General features: G+C 28.4%; 4 protein-coding genes across 4 annotated transcripts; 2 read left to right on the forward strand and 2 right to left on the reverse strand.

Moving 5' to 3' along the window:
- Positions 1–5,769, forward strand: LOC113388241 (DNA repair and recombination protein RAD54B-like). Its single transcript, XM_026625640.1, has 15 exons — positions 1–403; positions 490–623; positions 691–1,021; positions 1,167–1,255; positions 1,325–1,598; positions 2,024–2,243; positions 2,338–2,537; positions 2,798–3,016; positions 3,095–3,297; positions 3,542–4,115; positions 4,389–4,523; positions 4,718–4,830; positions 4,915–5,099; positions 5,390–5,557; positions 5,624–5,769. Exons 1-15 carry the CDS (start codon positions 111–113, stop codon positions 5,687–5,689), a joined length of 3,204 nt encoding a protein of 1,067 aa, XP_026481425.1. The 5' UTR covers positions 1–110; the 3' UTR covers positions 5,690–5,769.
- LOC113387780 (probable prefoldin subunit 4) lies at positions 5,723–6,664 on the reverse strand. The gene is made up of 3 exons (XM_026625156.1): positions 6,569–6,664; positions 6,280–6,501; positions 5,723–5,956 (listed from the first exon to the last, which is right to left on the reverse strand). Exons 1-3 carry the CDS (start codon positions 6,602–6,604, stop codon positions 5,807–5,809), a joined length of 408 nt encoding a protein of 135 aa, XP_026480941.1. The 5' UTR covers positions 6,605–6,664; the 3' UTR covers positions 5,723–5,806.
- Positions 6,665–8,909: 2,245 nt separating this feature from the next.
- On the forward strand, positions 8,910–10,153 carry LOC113387966 (flavin reductase (NADPH)-like). The gene is made up of 4 exons (XM_026625375.1): positions 8,910–9,099; positions 9,248–9,483; positions 9,783–9,933; positions 9,993–10,153. The coding sequence occupies exons 1-4, from the start codon at positions 9,027–9,029 to the stop codon at positions 10,136–10,138; spliced, it is 606 nt and encodes a 201-aa protein (XP_026481160.1). The 5' UTR covers positions 8,910–9,026; the 3' UTR covers positions 10,139–10,153.
- Positions 10,154–10,156: 3 nt separating this feature from the next.
- On the reverse strand, positions 10,157–10,909 carry LOC113387967 (N-acetyltransferase 6-like). The gene is made up of 2 exons (XM_026625376.1): positions 10,799–10,909; positions 10,157–10,677 (listed from the first exon to the last, which is right to left on the reverse strand). The coding sequence occupies exons 1-2, from the start codon at positions 10,799–10,801 to the stop codon at positions 10,198–10,200; spliced, it is 483 nt and encodes a 160-aa protein (XP_026481161.1). The 5' UTR covers positions 10,802–10,909; the 3' UTR covers positions 10,157–10,197.
- Positions 10,910–17,792: the final 6,883 nt, after the last annotated feature.

The raw sequence follows: 17,792 nt of genomic DNA on the forward strand, positions 1-17,792 counted from the left end.
CTATAATTTAAATTAAATAATTATTTTATCTTTGAAGTTCCAAACGTGCCAAAGCGTGTTTTATTATTAATTGTTGCTGATATAATAACTTTATTATTTCACTAATTAATATGAGATCCACTGCAAAAATTCTAAAACTGCTATCTTCTTCGGAAGACTGTAAATCACAAGAAAAAGAGCCGTCTACTAGTGTCTCAGTAAGAGATCCGAGTTCATTTGATGAGGAAAAAAAGTTTAAAGTGGTTTGGGGCAAAAATTCCTCAAAGAAGCATAAAAGCTATGAAGACGATGGTGTTTTAGTAGTAACTAAGAATTCTATTGTACTCAAAAATTCATCAGGTTCTATTATAGCACAAACAAGAAGTATCGATGACGGTTTGTTGGAACCAGAATCTACATTTAGGTGAGAAAAGTATATTATTATAATTTGATATTATTTGTGATAATTTACTTATATTTTGAAGACTTAATTTATTCTAATTATTTAAGTGTTGGTTCTAAGATAGTTCAGATTGTAGAAGTTATAAGTAAACCAATTTTGAAAAGCATATCATTAAACACAGAAGAGAAATTACCACATACCGAAATTAACAAAAAGTTATCAGGAATTACCCAACCAACAAGTAATCTTTATTATTTGATAACGTTATTAATTAGAATTTATGCATGATTTTTAAAAATAAATTTCAGAACATAAAGGAAGATCAACATCAGAAATATTGAAAGCTTGTAGTCAAACATTTACACAACTTGGCCAAAAAGAAAATTGTAATATTGATAATAGCTTCAACGTCTTGCATCAAAATACAATTGAAACAGATAACTCAAATCGTATTGCCAATGATATCAAATACAATGTTATTTGGGGTAATAGGACAAGTAAGAAAAATAAAACATTTGAAGAGGATGGCATATTAAAATTTGTCGAAGGTGGTGCGATTTTATATGATACTGCAGGAACTGTTGTGGATAAATCTAAAAACTTTAAATGTAGTGTTATAGAATATGGTGAAATAATCAGGTATTAATTTAAATTAAATATACTATATAATTAAATGTTTAAATTTTAATATATATTTAGTTGATAAATAATATAAATATAAATTCTTATATTTATACCATATGTTCATATATACCATGTTATATTAATTTAATTACATTTTCAGCATAGGAAGCAAGGATATACAAGTTTTAGATAGTATTTCAAGTGATCCAATACCATCAACTACAAGACATATTTTGAACAATGAAAACAGTAATATACTTTATGCTTTGTCATATTTATACAGTAAATATTTTTTCTATTTTTATATTGATGTTATAGATGAAATAAAATCTATGAAGATTATGAAAACTAAAAGAATTGATGAATGTACTAATTCTCCAAGAAAAGAAACAGAATTTAGTAATGAACAATCCAAGAAAATATTCAAGGTAGTTTGGGGTAAAATAACAAATAAAAAAAAAAAAACATATTCTAATGATGGTTACTTGGAAATGTATGGTGCATCAGTAATATTGAAAAATGAAGGTGGAACCATATTAGAGAAATCAAATAAAATTGATCCTTTGTGTATTTTCGAAGGTGGAACAATGAAGTAAGCATACATAATAAAGCACCTATAATATATAGATTAGATTTGATCTTTTTCAATAGAGATATAAAAAAGAAAAATCTACCTGCTTGGTAAAGTTTCATTCCCAACTCAACTACTTTAATTTTTTTAAATATGTAGGATTATTTCAACATTTATTAATTTTTTTTTAAATATAAACTTATAAATTGTTAATTTATTTTTATAATTGGAATGAAAACTGTTTTGTTACTATTAAATATTTGAAATAACTATTGCTATTATTTTATTATGTAATTATTAGTAATACTGTATCATCAGGATTTAGTTTTTATATGCTTATTTTTATTTTATTATGCTTTTTTATATGCTACTGTATTTATTATAATGTTATATACATCGAATATATATCTACCAACAATAATAAATTAATTGATAATAATATTCAGTATTGGATCAAAAGCGATAGAAATAATAGAACAGATAGATGATATTAGGACAATTCAACATGAAATAAAAGCTTCTATAGATGAAGATGAGCCAGTAGCAAAAAAAATTAAAAAACTTACTGGAAAATCTATTTCGGTTTCAAAATCATATTCGAGACTAAAAAAAAATTGTGTGAGTTATGAGCCTATAACTTTTCCAGAACCAGATGCAGAACATCAGGTAAATTAGCTGAATTTAATACTTACCAGATTTTAAAGCAAAAATAATGATTAACAAAAATGTTTGAATAATTATTTCAATATTTGTGTTCCAGTGGCTTAATAATAAAGAAAAACGGCCGCTTTGCCAGGTTTTTGTGGACCCTTGTTTGGCAAGGGTGCTTAGACCACATCAAAAAGATGGTGTAATATTTTTATATCGTTGTTTAATGGGATTTTTTGGCGAACATATTGGTGCAGTACTAGCAGATGAAATGGGACTAGGAAAGACTTTGCAATGTATAACTATTATTTGGTTAGTATCATACATTTGAACAGTAATACCTCTATCAACTCTGATTTATTTTAACTCTAAAAAATTTGTTCCTGTTGATCATTGTTTAATATATTATATTATATTTCAACTGCATATATTTCATTATATCTACTACAAAGTAAAAATTATACTACCTATAGGTTTTTATAAATGAATGAAAAGAGAAATTAGCAAAAACATAAATAATATTGAATTTCTTCATGGTATAAAACTTTCAATTTTAAAATTTATATTTCTAGGACACTGTTAAAACAAGGTCCATACGGGTCACCTTGTATTCAGAAAGTATTAATTGTAGCACCCTCCAGCCTTTGCGCTAACTGGGAAAATGAATTCATGAGGTGGCTTGGGGCAGAAAGAATCGTCGTTTTTGTAGTAAATTCTAAAAATAGACCAAAAGATTATAAAAAATTGCAAAAGATACCAGTTTTGATTATTTCATATGAAATGGTATCAAGGTAATTGCTTTCTTCAATGAATATTTGTTTTCTATAATATAATTATGACATATGTTTTGAAGATACCAAAATTTTCAGATGTTTTGAAGATATCAAAACCATATGTTTTGATTTAATTATATGTGATGAGGGTCACCGATTGAAGAATATGTCAGTAAAAATTAGTTCTCTGCTCATGCAATTTGATTGTAAGCGTCGTGTAATAGTAACAGGGACGCCTATACAGAATGATTTGCAGGAATTTTACTCAATAGTAAATTTTGTAAATCCAGGAATCTTAGGTATGTACTACAATGAATAGTAATAAATGAAATAATAAACTTGTGTAATACACCTTCAATACAGACATTGATTCATTAAGTGTTTTGCTTTGAGCATCATGAATTAGAAAACTTTTTTTGATATCTGTATAACTTATTGTTATATGGCTCCAGCGAATATATTTTTTATATTATTTATGATTTTAGCAAATAAGTGAATATTGTAAGGCATTGTTGTTTAATAAAATGAAACTTTCATCAATAGGTACATTAGCTGAATTCAAATCATACTACTTGCAACCAATTGTTGCATCCCAACAATTAAACTGTAGTGAAATTTATAAAGTATGCGGTGAACTTAAAGTTAAAGAATTGCAACAAAAAACTGCTCACTTTATACTAAGGAGAACGCAAGAAATAATAAATAAATATTTACCCAAAAAAAAAGAATTAATCATATTCTGTAAAATTACTGATATACAGAAGCAAGTATATCAAACTGCATTGGATTATTATGAATCTCGAAAACTTTCTATAAATACTGATGTTATGCACTTGCAATTAATAAACTTTTTAAAAAAAATATGCAATCATCCATGGCTTATCAAATATGATTCAATTAAAGATATGGAGAATGCTGGAGATTTAAAGAGTCATTTGTGTGACATAATAAATAACAAGGATATGGATATAAATGATTCTGTAAAAGTTAAAATAGTACTTAACTTATTGAAGGAAGTCTATAATAACAAAGAGAAAATTGTACTGGTATCCTATTTCACACAAACATTGGATATGTTGGCCGACTTATGTAAATCTCATGAATTTATTTATACAAGGTATAATAGTAATAGCATAAATATTTTAAGGTATTGCTGATTCATAAAATAACTTGACAATATGTTGCAATGTAAAGATTTCTACATATTTAGATTTTGGTGCTAAAATAAAGTATCAGAATTGATTATACAAGCATTCAGTGCTAATTTGGAACTATGATATAAATGATTTTTAATTTAATAGCATTGTTTTAATTCAGATATAATAGCATAGCATTAAAAATAATTTATGTAATGATCTTCCACAAATAATAGACTTTAAAATATTAATAGATTAGATGGCTCCACACCTACTGCAGATCGTCAAAATATAATAGATGAATTTAATAATCCTCATTGCAAAACCTTCATCTTTCTATTAAGTGCAAAAGCTGGTGGGATTGGACTAAATATAACAGGAGCTTCAAGGTAACATTTATTCATTCATTATATTTTAATATCTCTGTAAAAATTAACTAATAGCATTAACATGTTTAATTATGCTATTTCAAAATATATTAAATTATTATTGAAGGATGAAAGTTATTATTCTTTTTCATTAACTAATTTTAATTAGTGCTCATGAACATTTGGTATTTTTTATAATTTTTATGTTTTTAAAGATTAGTATTATTTGATACTGATTGGAATCCTGCAACCGATTTACAAGCCATGTCCAGAATTTGGCGTGATGGTCAGAAGAAATCTGTTTATATTTACAGGCTTATCACTACAGGTAACTTTTCAAAAACTAATAAACAAAATTAATGCTTTTGCAAACTAAAAATAATATAATTACCTTTAACCTTAATATTACAAGGTACGATAGAAGAAAAAATGCTCCAAAGACAAATATCTAAAACAATTTTATCAGGAGCAGTTGTTGACACACAAAATAATTCTCTAAAATTATCACAAGAAGACTTGAAGCTGATCTTTTCCTTAAATGATCAGAAATGCACCACCCATGATATACTGCAATGCAATTGCAAATGTGATGGATCCGTAAGAATAACATTTCATATTATTACTGCTATAAATTTTTGTATTCAATATTCAATGATTCAAGTAACAGATTTTTCAAAATATGATGGAAGATTTATTTTTCAATTTCACTTTAGTTTTGTGAAATAATTTAGGTAAAATGAACCTTGGAAAATACTTAATCCATAATCAATGTAAAATGTATCATATTAACCATAGATAACGAAACCATTTGATACATTCATTACAAAGTTTTATTTATGAACGTCTAGATAAATTTGTATTTTGTTCCATCATAACATTTTTTATAGATTCCAATATCACTTACTGAAAAGACTGAAGCTAGCATTCCAACTCAAAATAGATCATGTCAACTAAGTCTGACAAGTTCTACTGACAGTATTAAAAAATGCTTAAAAATGAACGAACTATTCCAATGGGAGCACCATGGATTTCCAATAGCGCAAGATATACTCAAAGTGAGTATAATTATTTATAAGAACATAAGTTATGCAAACATGTTGATAATCTTATTTTTTTTGTAGGATTTGGGATTGTTTGAATCAGCAGAAGATATTTTGTTCATGTTTAAAAATGAAAATACTACTTAAATTTTACTCAATAGTTTAAAAATATAATTAATGTTGTGATATACCTTTTTATTTTTGGATTAAATTATTATAAACAGAAAAACTGCATACAAGTTTTTGTAATATTTGTTGATATAATTATTCTTCATTCTCCAGATTTATGTGGCTACCGAATCTGCTATACAGATGACCTTTTAATTCGTTCATTTCGCTTTTGAAATGATCACATTTTTTAGTTAGATCTGCTATTTCTTTTTCTTTTTTAGCCTTGGCTTCTTCTAATTGTTTCTAAATTAATAAAAGAAATTTTGTTATTTGTGAACCCATAAATGAGGAAGACACATATTGTTACAAAAATGAAGTATGATTTCCATGGTGATCAGTAATATCTCCCGAATAATTAATAAACACAAATAAAACAGAAAATGTTTCATATTTCAGTTTGTTTAAAATTTTCATTAGTTTTAAAAAATGTATTGAAAATAATTTATAACGTCTTCTATATATCTTTCTATGAGAGATCAAGAAATTAAAACTTAGTTGATGATTTATATCAGATGTGCAGACAAAATGAGTAAATGTAATTTATAATGTATTAGAAAGGTATATACTTGTGTTTCTTCTAAATTCCTGCAGATAAATACTTCTCCAACCAAAAATGGTACATTTGCATCATCAGACATTAAAATTAGTTCTTCACAAGCTTCATCTAAATTTTTTAACTCATTGATTTTAATATTCAATTCATCTTTGAAATCTTCTAATCTTGCATTATGTCTGGCAAATTTATTAATTTTCTGTTGATCTTCATAGGAAATATGAACATCTGAATCCTGACAAGATATTAATAATACTATATTAATACAAAGCACTATAACTAATAGTTATTGAAATATTTACTGGTTGAAATGTTCCTTTTCCAGAAGCGCCTGACATTGTTATTTGAAATAAATTAAGTTATTTAAAAATTAGAAATAAAACTAGTGAATGTGAATCATTAACCTTATTATAATTTTAGTATTCAATTTATAACCCATAGCCATCTCGAATTTGCTAAATAGATGTATAACCAATCAACAATATGTCTACTAGGCCATACAGCCTAGACTGATTGTGAGGGATTGTGAGAATGAGAATGTTTTCAAATTTATATTCTATTTCTTTACATTGTGTTTTTGTAAAATTTAGAATATAATTGTCTATTATCATTATTTTCACTTTCTTTGTTATAAATCTTTCATATTAACAATTATTATAAAATAATAAGTCTGTAAGTGACATTTAAATATCATAATCAATTTTAATGCATTTAGCTTTAAAGCAACTAATCGAGTGTTATCAAATGGTTTCTAAATTTTTAAAATTGGTGCAGCTATTTATAAAAATTTGGTATCAAACGAAACAAACGACAAACAAACAAACTCTTTTAATTAAAAAAATATTTTAATTTAATATTTAATTGAGGTTTTTAAGTAATGTTTTGATATAAATTAAACAATGACCACCAAGATACCTATTATCATCATTTTCATTTTCTTTGTTATACATCTTTCATATTAACAATTGTTATTAAATAGACTAGTTTGTAAGTGCAATTCAGCCATAGATAAATAAACATAAATTATTTTAATGCATTTAACATTAAAACAACTAATCGAGTGTTATAAAATGGTTTCCAATTTTTAAATTTGGTGCAGCCGTTTATAAAAAAACATCATATATAAAAGAGTATAAACATACACGAAAACTTAAATTTTGACCCACATACACATACAACGCACATAAATACTTTTTAACTTCCCCAAGGAGAGGCTTATGTTTTCATAAAAAAATCCGATTTTATGTTGACGTTTCAATTCATTCTGAATCGAATGAGACCAAATTGGGAAAGTGTGTGTGTATGCGTGAACAGATTTTTTGCCATAAATCGACGTTTTCTCAAAAACGGCTGGACCGATTTCAAAAATTTAAAAGCCATTTGATGTATCTCGATGTAGACTAGCGTTTCTCTGTTTTGTACGAAGATCGGCCAAGCCGTTTCTTTGTATTTTGGAAAATAGGGTTGAACTTTTCGTCCACATTAAAGCGCATACTACCGAATCTTTTTTAAAAAATCAAAAACTGTTCGAAAGATATTAGTTGAGAATGACACTGATTAGTTTTAGGTAAAAATCTACCGAGCCGTTTTTTTGTAATTAACTGTTGAAACAAAAATTCAAGCCGCGAATTTACTGAAATATTACGGCCTTACGACAAGTAGTTTAATTTTAAAAATTCATCAAAGTTTGAGAAAATGAGTAGTTTTTTTGACGTTTGTTAAAATTAAAATTAGACAATTTACTTGGCGATAGAGTACTTGTTTTTAATGAACATACTGAATCATTAAAGTCCTGCGGAAACTGGTTCAATTATAAAAATATATTGTATTTTACAATTTTAAATATTAAAAATACTTCTACCGATTTAACGTGTTTGATTTTTAATAATGTGTAATAAATCCACTTCAAATACTTTTAACCACTCATAAATTAATTTATTTATCAGATATTAAGTCGATTATTAACACATATCGAGAAGTTCGTGTAACTTGTTAAATTTTGGTATCAAATTAAACAAGCAAAAACAAACTTTTTTCGAAAAATTAATAAATATTTAATTGAGGCATTTAAGTACTATTTCGAAATAAATACAACATCATGATCAAAACTACAGACAATTCATATACATTTTTATAAACAATTTTGAATCAAAATATATTTTGAATCATAATAGTTTATTTCAGTTAAAAAAGTAAATGTCATTTAATAGCAACATGTTTTTCTTATCTAGAGTAAATTGAATTACGTGATTACTTTTCAAGTGTTTTGTTTCGGACATTTTTTCACTCATACTTTGATATTACTTATTGCCACTAGAGGCGTTAGTATTTTAATCTTAAACGTCTAGAGAAAAAAACGTTGTTATCTATTTTTAGAGTATTCACTTATCTATGGACTATTTTATGACGTTAATTTTAAACAGGGATGGTAATACTGTTAACTAATTGAGAATAATATTTTTTTGAAAAAATGCCGCATAATGAATAACAAATCATATATTATGAATTATTTCACAATTTGATAATTTTTATAATTTTGATAAAAATATTTTGGTTAGATTATAAAAGTAAATTTTGTGAAAATCGTTCGCACCGAAATGATTACCAACACTGATATCCACTTGTATTGTATTAAGAGTTGTTGAAAAATAAATGTATAAGCAATTAAGTATTTATATTACGTTGAGCGTGACACAAAAATAATTCAATCTTTCTATTGAAGTTGATTCCTGCATAGAAATATTATTTATATTTAAAATCATGAAGAAAATATCTATTTTTGGAGCTACTGGAAAAACTGGAGTTTGTGCTTTGGAATCTGCTATTAATAAGGGTAAATAAGAAAATTCATTTATGTGTTTAAATATAAATATAATATCAAATGTAATATATTATAAACTTTGGTAACTTCATGAATGATTAATCTATATATAACAATAATTTATAAATATTACATACATAATATATATTAAACTTAATAGGATACAAGGTTAAAGCATTAGTACGATCCTTGGACAGGGTTCCCGATGAACTGAAGAGTAAGGCTGATTATGTTGTTGGTGATGTATTGTCACCTAGCGATGTGTCGCAGACTATTGAAGGTACAGAAGCAGTTTGCGTTGTTCTTGGAACAAGAGATGATTTGAAACCAACAACAATGCTTTCAGAAGGCTTGAAAAATATTATTAATGCAATGAAAGAACACAAAGTGACTAAGGTAATAAATTAATGAGTTATTTGAAATCTTACAAATATTAATGACAAGGAATTTGAAAAAATGTTCAGTGATCAAATGGGAAGACTAAAATTTGTTGATTACTAAAACTTATAAACATTGTAAAGATGACTATCATTATTTTTACTTATTTGTTTTCTAGTTAAAGAACTCGCTTGTTATCCATTGTTCATAATGTTCATAAATTTTCATATTATCGCATACTAGTATCTAATTTCTAATAATTAACTGTGTTGATAAATGAAAGTTTCAGGACAATTCATAATATTTTACAATTTTAGGTATCCGTTTGCTTATCTGCTTTCTTATTTTATGAAGTTGATAAAGTTCCAAAAATGTTTGTTGATTTGAATGCAGATCATCAGCGAATGTTAGATACATTAAAAAGTAGTGATTTACAATATATTGCAGTTTTGCCTCCTCATATTGCAGGTAAATGATATGATCTATTTATATTGTATTTGAGTTTTATGATATGTTTTTTTTTATAGATGAGCCAAGAGCTCCTTATAAAGTAGAGTATAATAAATCTCCTGGCAGAAGTATTTCTAAATATGACTTAGCAGATTTTCTACTAGATTCTTTATACAAAGAAGAACACTACAACAAAATATGTGGATTGGCAACTATTAAATAAAGCGTTATATCATGGATTTGTAAATGGCCTTTGTCATAAATAATATATATCAATAAATATTATATGTCCTTTTTCATATAAGTTTTTTTTAGAGGTCTTATAAAATTAGGTATTGCAAAGGAACCACTTCCATATAATGATATTGGTGGGCATTCTTTATATCCTAACTTACTGTAAAACTGTTCTTGTCCTTGAGTAGATAATATTACTTGTTTGAGGTTCAATTTGCTTTTACAGTATTTTTCTACTTGATACATTAGTTCTCTTCCTAAGCCTTTTCCTCTGAGATTCTTTGCAATGACAACTGATTCCACAAAACAAGCTTGTGGCATGCTTGGTATCGGTGTTAGTTTGGCGTGGCCAATAATACCAGTTTTATCTTGTAGCATAATTAAACTGGTTGGTAATTTTTCCGAAGACATCATCAAACTTCTCATTCTTGCACCGAGGCTTCTCGGCCATTCAGCATTGATTAGTTCACAACATTGCTCTAACAAATCTGGATGGTCATGTGCTGGTTCTACTTTAAATTCATTTTTCTAAAATTTGTATTATTAAATATTATTATCAAATGAATGAATTTAATGAATAATTTTAGTAACCAACACAATACAAAAGTAATTAAAAGAATAGAAAATGATGTGAAAATAATAAATGTACCATTTTTAGATTTCAGTAAGAACCAGCTGAATTTCTAAAACAGTATGAACGATTATGAATAATTTTTAGGTTATACAGTTATATAAAAAGTTCGCACTCCATGATTCTTGCCAATAAATTCAATAATTTTGATTACAATTTAATGAGATGAATATACATGCATTTATTCAATTTGCACATATTACGGAATAGTTGATAAAATTAGTTTTGTTGAATATTTAGCAATGCGTTTGACATGTTTATGACCTAATGACAGCACTTTCGTTAAAATTTGACTGTCATAGAATTGGTCTAAATATATTTTTCGAATCCGCCATTCTGCAGCTGATAACACATTTTTTTTATTGATTATGTAACCAACAATTTTATATAAAAAAAATTCTCCACGTTTTAAAGACAAGTTCCCAAACGTTTACAAAGAAAGAGTAGCTCTCAAACTATTCCATGTCAGCAATGGAAGACAATTTTTTTTTGCAAAATTCTTAAAAATTTTTGAAAAATATTTTAGATAAGTAGATTTTCAAATTTCATTAGTTTGATAAATGAATAGCAAGTGTCCTCTTCATTAAAAGTTATTTATCATAGATAAAAGAAGAGTATGTTATAAAGTAATGTTATTTATAAATAACATTATTAGGCGCGGTGTAAAAAAGGTTGGAAACCACTGGATTAAAGAGTTAAAAATGTACAATATATGAACTTACTATATATATTAAGTTAATACATTGTACATTTTTAACTCTTTAATCCAGTGGTTTCCAACCTTTTATACATCGCGCCTCCCTGCTCTAATAAAAAAAATTGCGCCCCATAACTTAATTTTTTCAACCGTTTAATTTTATAAACACTTAACTGACATTAACAAAACTACAAAAATTAAAAAGCAATATAATATTGCTTATTTGTAAAAATATGCATAAAAACTAATTGTTTTTTTTTTGTCAATTTTTTAATCTTGTTAACTTCCCGTAGGGTAAGTTATAGTAATCGCAAAAAAATCGAAAATGAAAATTTTTATATATCTTTACGTTTCAGAGGTTTCTGAACATTTTGGCATACCTTAGAAAAAATGGATGATGCATTCGGGAACACGAATGAAGCAATTTGAATAATTTAAAAAACATTCGATCCGTATTGATAAGGAGACGTGCTGATTAGTTTTTGGCGGAGGTAGGTCCAGCCGTTCCGAAGATATGGGGCAAAAAGTGCCAAAAACGGAACCTCAGTTTTTAATAGAACGGAGCGTCCGATTTTAATAATTCAAAAAATATTTTACTTGTATCAACAAGATGAAGATTTGATCAAATTTTTATAAAAATTCAAAAACTGTTTACTTATGTAATATTTTATGTTGTATAGTTTTTAATTTTTCAGTATGAACCTTAATTTCTTTGATTTCCTACATGTGATAAAATTTGTGAGTAAAATAAGTCGAATTTCAATTTAAAAAATCAATTGATTATTTTCATTTTGTAATATGTATTTTTCCAGAGAATCTCAGTAACAAAAGAGACTCTTGATTTTTAATAACTTTAATAATAAATAGATAGATGAGAACTCAAACTCTTCTTCATTGCAATTTATATTTGGAACCAGAGCCGGTCATACCTTGAATGCCATGCTTGCAAAAAATGCGGGCGCACGCCTTAGGGGGCGCCAAAACGAGTTTGAATATGATATTTATAATAAATTTTTTTCAAAATCATTAGCAAGTAACAATAAACATTGCTTTGACAGGTTGCCAAAAGGTACCAAATTAAATTGTATTTTTTTGTTATCATGAAAAGGTTTATACAACTGTTCAAAAATGTTTGTACCTAGAGAAGACTTGCAGTCAGCCTTTACCAGTATTTCAATTTGATATATTTTTCCACATAACATTTGATATAATAAATAATCCCTGCACAACAAAATACACGTTGCATTCAGGAAAACATATTAACAATAAGTATGTAATGAACTTGAAACCGTGAATACATACATACACACATGTTTGGGTCATATGTACTAAAAATGTACTATGCATGCTCGACCCGAATAATTCTGGCGGGCTCAGGTGCTGCGATGTGTAAAAAAAAATAGGTTCTGACAGTAGGTGAAAATATTTCACGAAAAAGGATCAAATGATCTTCGAATTTTCGGAGTTAAAATGAGGTCCAGAAAATTCCGGAGTTAAAAACCTCTCGTGAGAATCTCCAACCATTAAAAATAACAATGAACTGTGGCCATTTATTCATTTAGAAGAGTTAACTTGATGGCCAAGTTTAGTTGTTTAGTACCGATAATATAGAAAAATCAACGCGGTAATCATGGAAGATTTTCGATGAGATGAAGACAAAAATTTTCTGGAGAAATAAAAGCTATAGAAGGATGATGGACTTCTTAGACGTAACGATTTTCACTCTAATCGTCGATGTGGTAAAGTGAAGATAACGGAGATAAACATCGACAAATCAAAATTGAAGAGAGATGGATGAGAGTGTCAAAACGATGGTGAAATAGATGGTGTAGATTACTTCAAGTATTCGAAAAACATATTAACTAAAGTCTGTATGAAAATTGAGAATCGATTTGCTGAAGGAAATAAAACCGGAGTTAAAAAAAAGTTAAAAAAAGGTATTCCGGAGTTAAAATGAGGTCCAGAATATTCCGGAGTTAAAAACCTCTCGTGAGAATCTCCAACCATTAAAAATAACAATGAACTGTGGCCATTTATTCATTTAAAAGAGTTAACTTGATGGCCAAGTTTAGTTGTTTAGTACCGATAATATAGAAATATCAACGCGGTAATCATGGAAGATTTTCGATGAGATGAAGACAAAAATTTTCTGGAGAAATAAAAGCTATAGAAGGATGATGGACTTCTTAGACGTAACGATTTTCACTCTAATCGTCGATGTGGTAAAGCGAAGATAACGGAGATAAACATCGACAAATCAAAATTGAAGAGAGATGGATGAGAGTGTCAAAACGATGGTGAAATAGATGGTGTAGATTACTTCAAGTATTCGAAAAACATATTAACTAAAGTCAGTATGAAACCTATGATGAGCAAAACTTAATTGAGAATCGATTTGCTGAAGGAAATAAAACCGTCGGATCCGAATCATATTGGGAAAAGAGTGTCATCTGCCCGAGGTCTTCGAAAGACAACTGGAAGAGCTGAAAGAACTGCAGCAAAAAAAAAAAAAACAGATGATGGACTAATGCGAAAAGACAACACAACAAAGAATTGAAAACCGACTATGGAAGCAAAAGTTTGAAATGTAAAAATTGAATTATAGACAAAAAACGAAGTAATGAAAAAGAAACAAAGTAAACGAAGTGGCGCTCTCATATAATAGACCTGCCTATAAACAGAACACAAATAATAATCATCCACTATCGTAAAGCACATGAGATCACAATCGAAATCCAACACCAGATCTGTGATGGATCATAATCATAATTACTTGATATACTTCAATTAATTGGCCAAAAAAACGTGAATCATAAGAAAACATTCCACGTTCAAGAAGTAAATATATACACGTATACTTCTTGAACGTGAATGTTTTCTTCTGACTCGTATTTTTGGCATTTTGTCATTTTTTATATTTATAAATATAAAAACAATTTTGTCTCAGTAAATAGATTGTAGTGTACTCTACAAAATTTCATGATGTTAATCTCAGCCCTTTCTGCTTGGTACTATTTTCTAAGTGAAAATACATTAGACTCATATTTATATAATAGAAATGTGTATTACTGAAATATTTCGCAATTATTAATTTAATTAGTGAACACCCAATATGAGGTATTTTTGTCGTAATGCAAATTTAGATTCCATTTGAAATTTGATTCGAGAATATAAACTGAGTATAGTCATTTATTTTCGAAACAAATTAAATTAACTTGCTGTAGGGTAAGTTATTAGAATTGTCCAAGAATTGAAATTGAAATTTTTGCATATCTTCACGTTTTGAAAGTTCCTGAACATTTTGGCATACCTCAGAAAAATTGATGTGTGCCTCCGCAATATTGTGTCCACGTTTTCGGGCGCACGTATCAACCGATTTAAATTGTTCAAAAAATATTTGATTCTAATTGATAAGGAGATGTGCCGATTAGTTTTTGGCAGAGGCAGGTTCAGCCGTTTTCGAGATACGGAGCAAAAAGTGCAAAAAATAGAAATCGAGTTTTTGAGAGAACGGAGCATCCGATATGAATGATCCAAAAAGCATTAAATTCGTAATGACGGGGAGAAGTAGTGATTAGTTTTTGGCAAACACAGGTCCAGTTATTTCAAAGATACGAAGCTAAATGTGAAAAAATGGTTTTTGAGAGGACTAAGCATTCGATATGTATGATTAAAAAAACTTTCAATTCGTAATGATGGGGAGATGTGGCGATTAGGTTTTCGCAAAGGCAAGACCAGATATTTCAAAGATGCGGAAAAATGTGCAAAAAATGGCAGTTTGTCAGCAAACTAAGCATTCGATTTGAATGATATGACTTGATATGATTCAAAAGACTTTTAGTCCGGTCATTTAAGCTTAAATTAGGTAAGAATCTTGGAATTTGAGATACCCAGCTGTAAGTCTGCAAATATCTTAAATAGCACCCTAAAAGTTGCCTCAAAATCTACATATGGTACGTAGACCTCACCATATGTAGGTTTTGAGACAACTTTTAAGGCGCTGTTTTAGGGTATTTACAGACTTACAGCGGGGTATCTCGAATTCCGAAACTTTCTATAATGATTGGACTATGAGTGTGCTGGCGAAACAATTGCTTTTGATTTTTTTTTATTTTTTTATTTCAAGATTATTTTTTTGTATATCGAAAATAATTAGGATTTTAATTATGATTCTGGGTAAAGTTGTAAAGCTCACTTATATACTTTAAATAAACTAGTTGGTTTGGTATTTAGCCTTGAGGCAAGTTACATGAACTTTCCGATATGTGTAAATAATCGACTTAATCAAAAAAAAAAATGTGTAAATAATATACTTCATCAATCCTACTTTAAAAAAAACGATAATAATTTTAGCAAAGTTTGACGAATTTTTAAAATTAAACTACTTGTCGTAAGGCCGCAATATTACAGTAAGTTCTATAAGACCATGATGTATATCGCCAAAAAAAGTTCCATGAAAATCGACTTAATTTTTTTTTAACAGTTCATTACAAGAAAACGGCTCGGTAGATTTTCACCTAAAATTAATCAGCACCATTCCCAACTAAAATCTTTCGAACAGTTTTTGATTTTTTAAAATCGGTTCGATAGGATGAGCGTAAATGTGGACGAAAATTTAACACTTTTTTTCAACAGTTAATTGCAAGAAAACGGCTCGATAGATTTTCACCTAAAACTAATCAGCACCATTCCCAACTAAAATCTTTCGAACAGTTTTTGATTTTTTAAAATCGGTTCGGTAGGTTGAGCGTAAATGTGGACGAAAAGTTTAACACTTTTTTCCAAATTACAAAGAAACGTCGCACAAAACTGAGAAACGATAATCCTTATCGAGATACATCAAATGCTTTCTAAATATCTGAAATCGGTTCAGGCGTTTTTGAGAAAACGTCGATGAAAATTCTAATTTTGACAAATGCCAAAAAGACCATACTAATTTTTGCAAACTTTGACGAATTTTTAAAGATAAACGAGTCGTCGTAGGGCTGTAATATTTTAGTATGATCTAGAAGACTAAGGTATCTACCGTCAAAAAAATAATCATAAAAATCGTCGAAATTTTTTTTTTAAAAACTTTATTACAAGAAAACGGCCCGGCCGATCTCTACCAAAAACTAATCAGCACGATTCCCAACCAATATCTATCGAATGGTTTTTGAATTTTCGAAATCGATTCAGAATTGCGGGCTAAAACGTGGACAAAATTTTTTTCACTTTTCTGCAATTTACAAAGAAACGGCCCGGCCGATCGCCGCACAAAACCCATAAACGATAGTCCTCATCGAGATACATCGAATGGCTTTTAAATTTTTGAAATCGGTCCATCCGTTTTGGAGAAAACGTCGATTTACGGCAAAAAATCTGTTCACACACACATACACATACACACACACACATACTTTATTCAAATTTGGTCTCATTCGATTCAGAATGGCTTGAAACGTCGAGAAAACATAAAATTAGCGAATCGGATTTTTTGATGAAAACATAAACTTCTCCTTCGGGAAGTTAATAATTTTAACTTTGCAATTCAGTTTATATAATTCCTATAAATATTAGACAATTTTACAGTATTTATAATAATCTCTTTGAAAACATTTAATATCCCTCGAATATTTCATTACGGTATTCCTGTTTAAAATTTGCCTTGAGGCACGATGTCATACACCACTAGTTTAATATTGATGTCGTAGATTGATTATTAAATTTATCGTCATTTTGAAAATTGACTTTAAGATGATAACTGATCTTTTAAAAAAGTTGGTATATACATATACATATACATATACATATATATATATATATATATATATATATATATATATATATATATATATATATATGTATATATATAGCTCGCCGAATGCGCGAGCGCTATCCGCCCGCGCCCCTTTCTGTATTGATCCCTGGAGCTTGCCATGCTCGCGGATGCTGCTCCTCTCCCGAATCAGTTTTATCAAGTCCGAGGCTCGGAGCACATTGTGACACCAGTATTCGAAGGTGCCACATCGAAACACGACACGTTTTTGGTTGACACCAAAACTAACTAAATACATCAACCAGATTTGTCGACAGTTGATTCTTCAAGTTGCAGTGTTCGTTATCAGTTGTTGCATGGGTCATTATTGTGATTAGTAGTAATTTCCAGTTTATGTTGGTAAAGATTGTGCAATCCAAGAACTGTCTTGATTTAAATCAGTGCCAATATTTATAATACATTTGCTTATATGATATGACTATTTAGGACTCCAAGTTTGTGTGAAATATTTGGTATGCCAATTTGGTACGATATAATGTTTATATTTTAAAACAAAC

Source organism: Ctenocephalides felis, unplaced genomic scaffold (genome assembly GCF_003426905.1).
Source record: "Ctenocephalides felis isolate EL2017-DRISC unplaced genomic scaffold, ASM342690v1 CF-g0.4_SCAFFOLD_03572, whole genome shotgun sequence".
NCBI classification, from domain to species: Eukaryota; Metazoa; Arthropoda; class Insecta; order Siphonaptera; family Pulicidae; genus Ctenocephalides; species Ctenocephalides felis.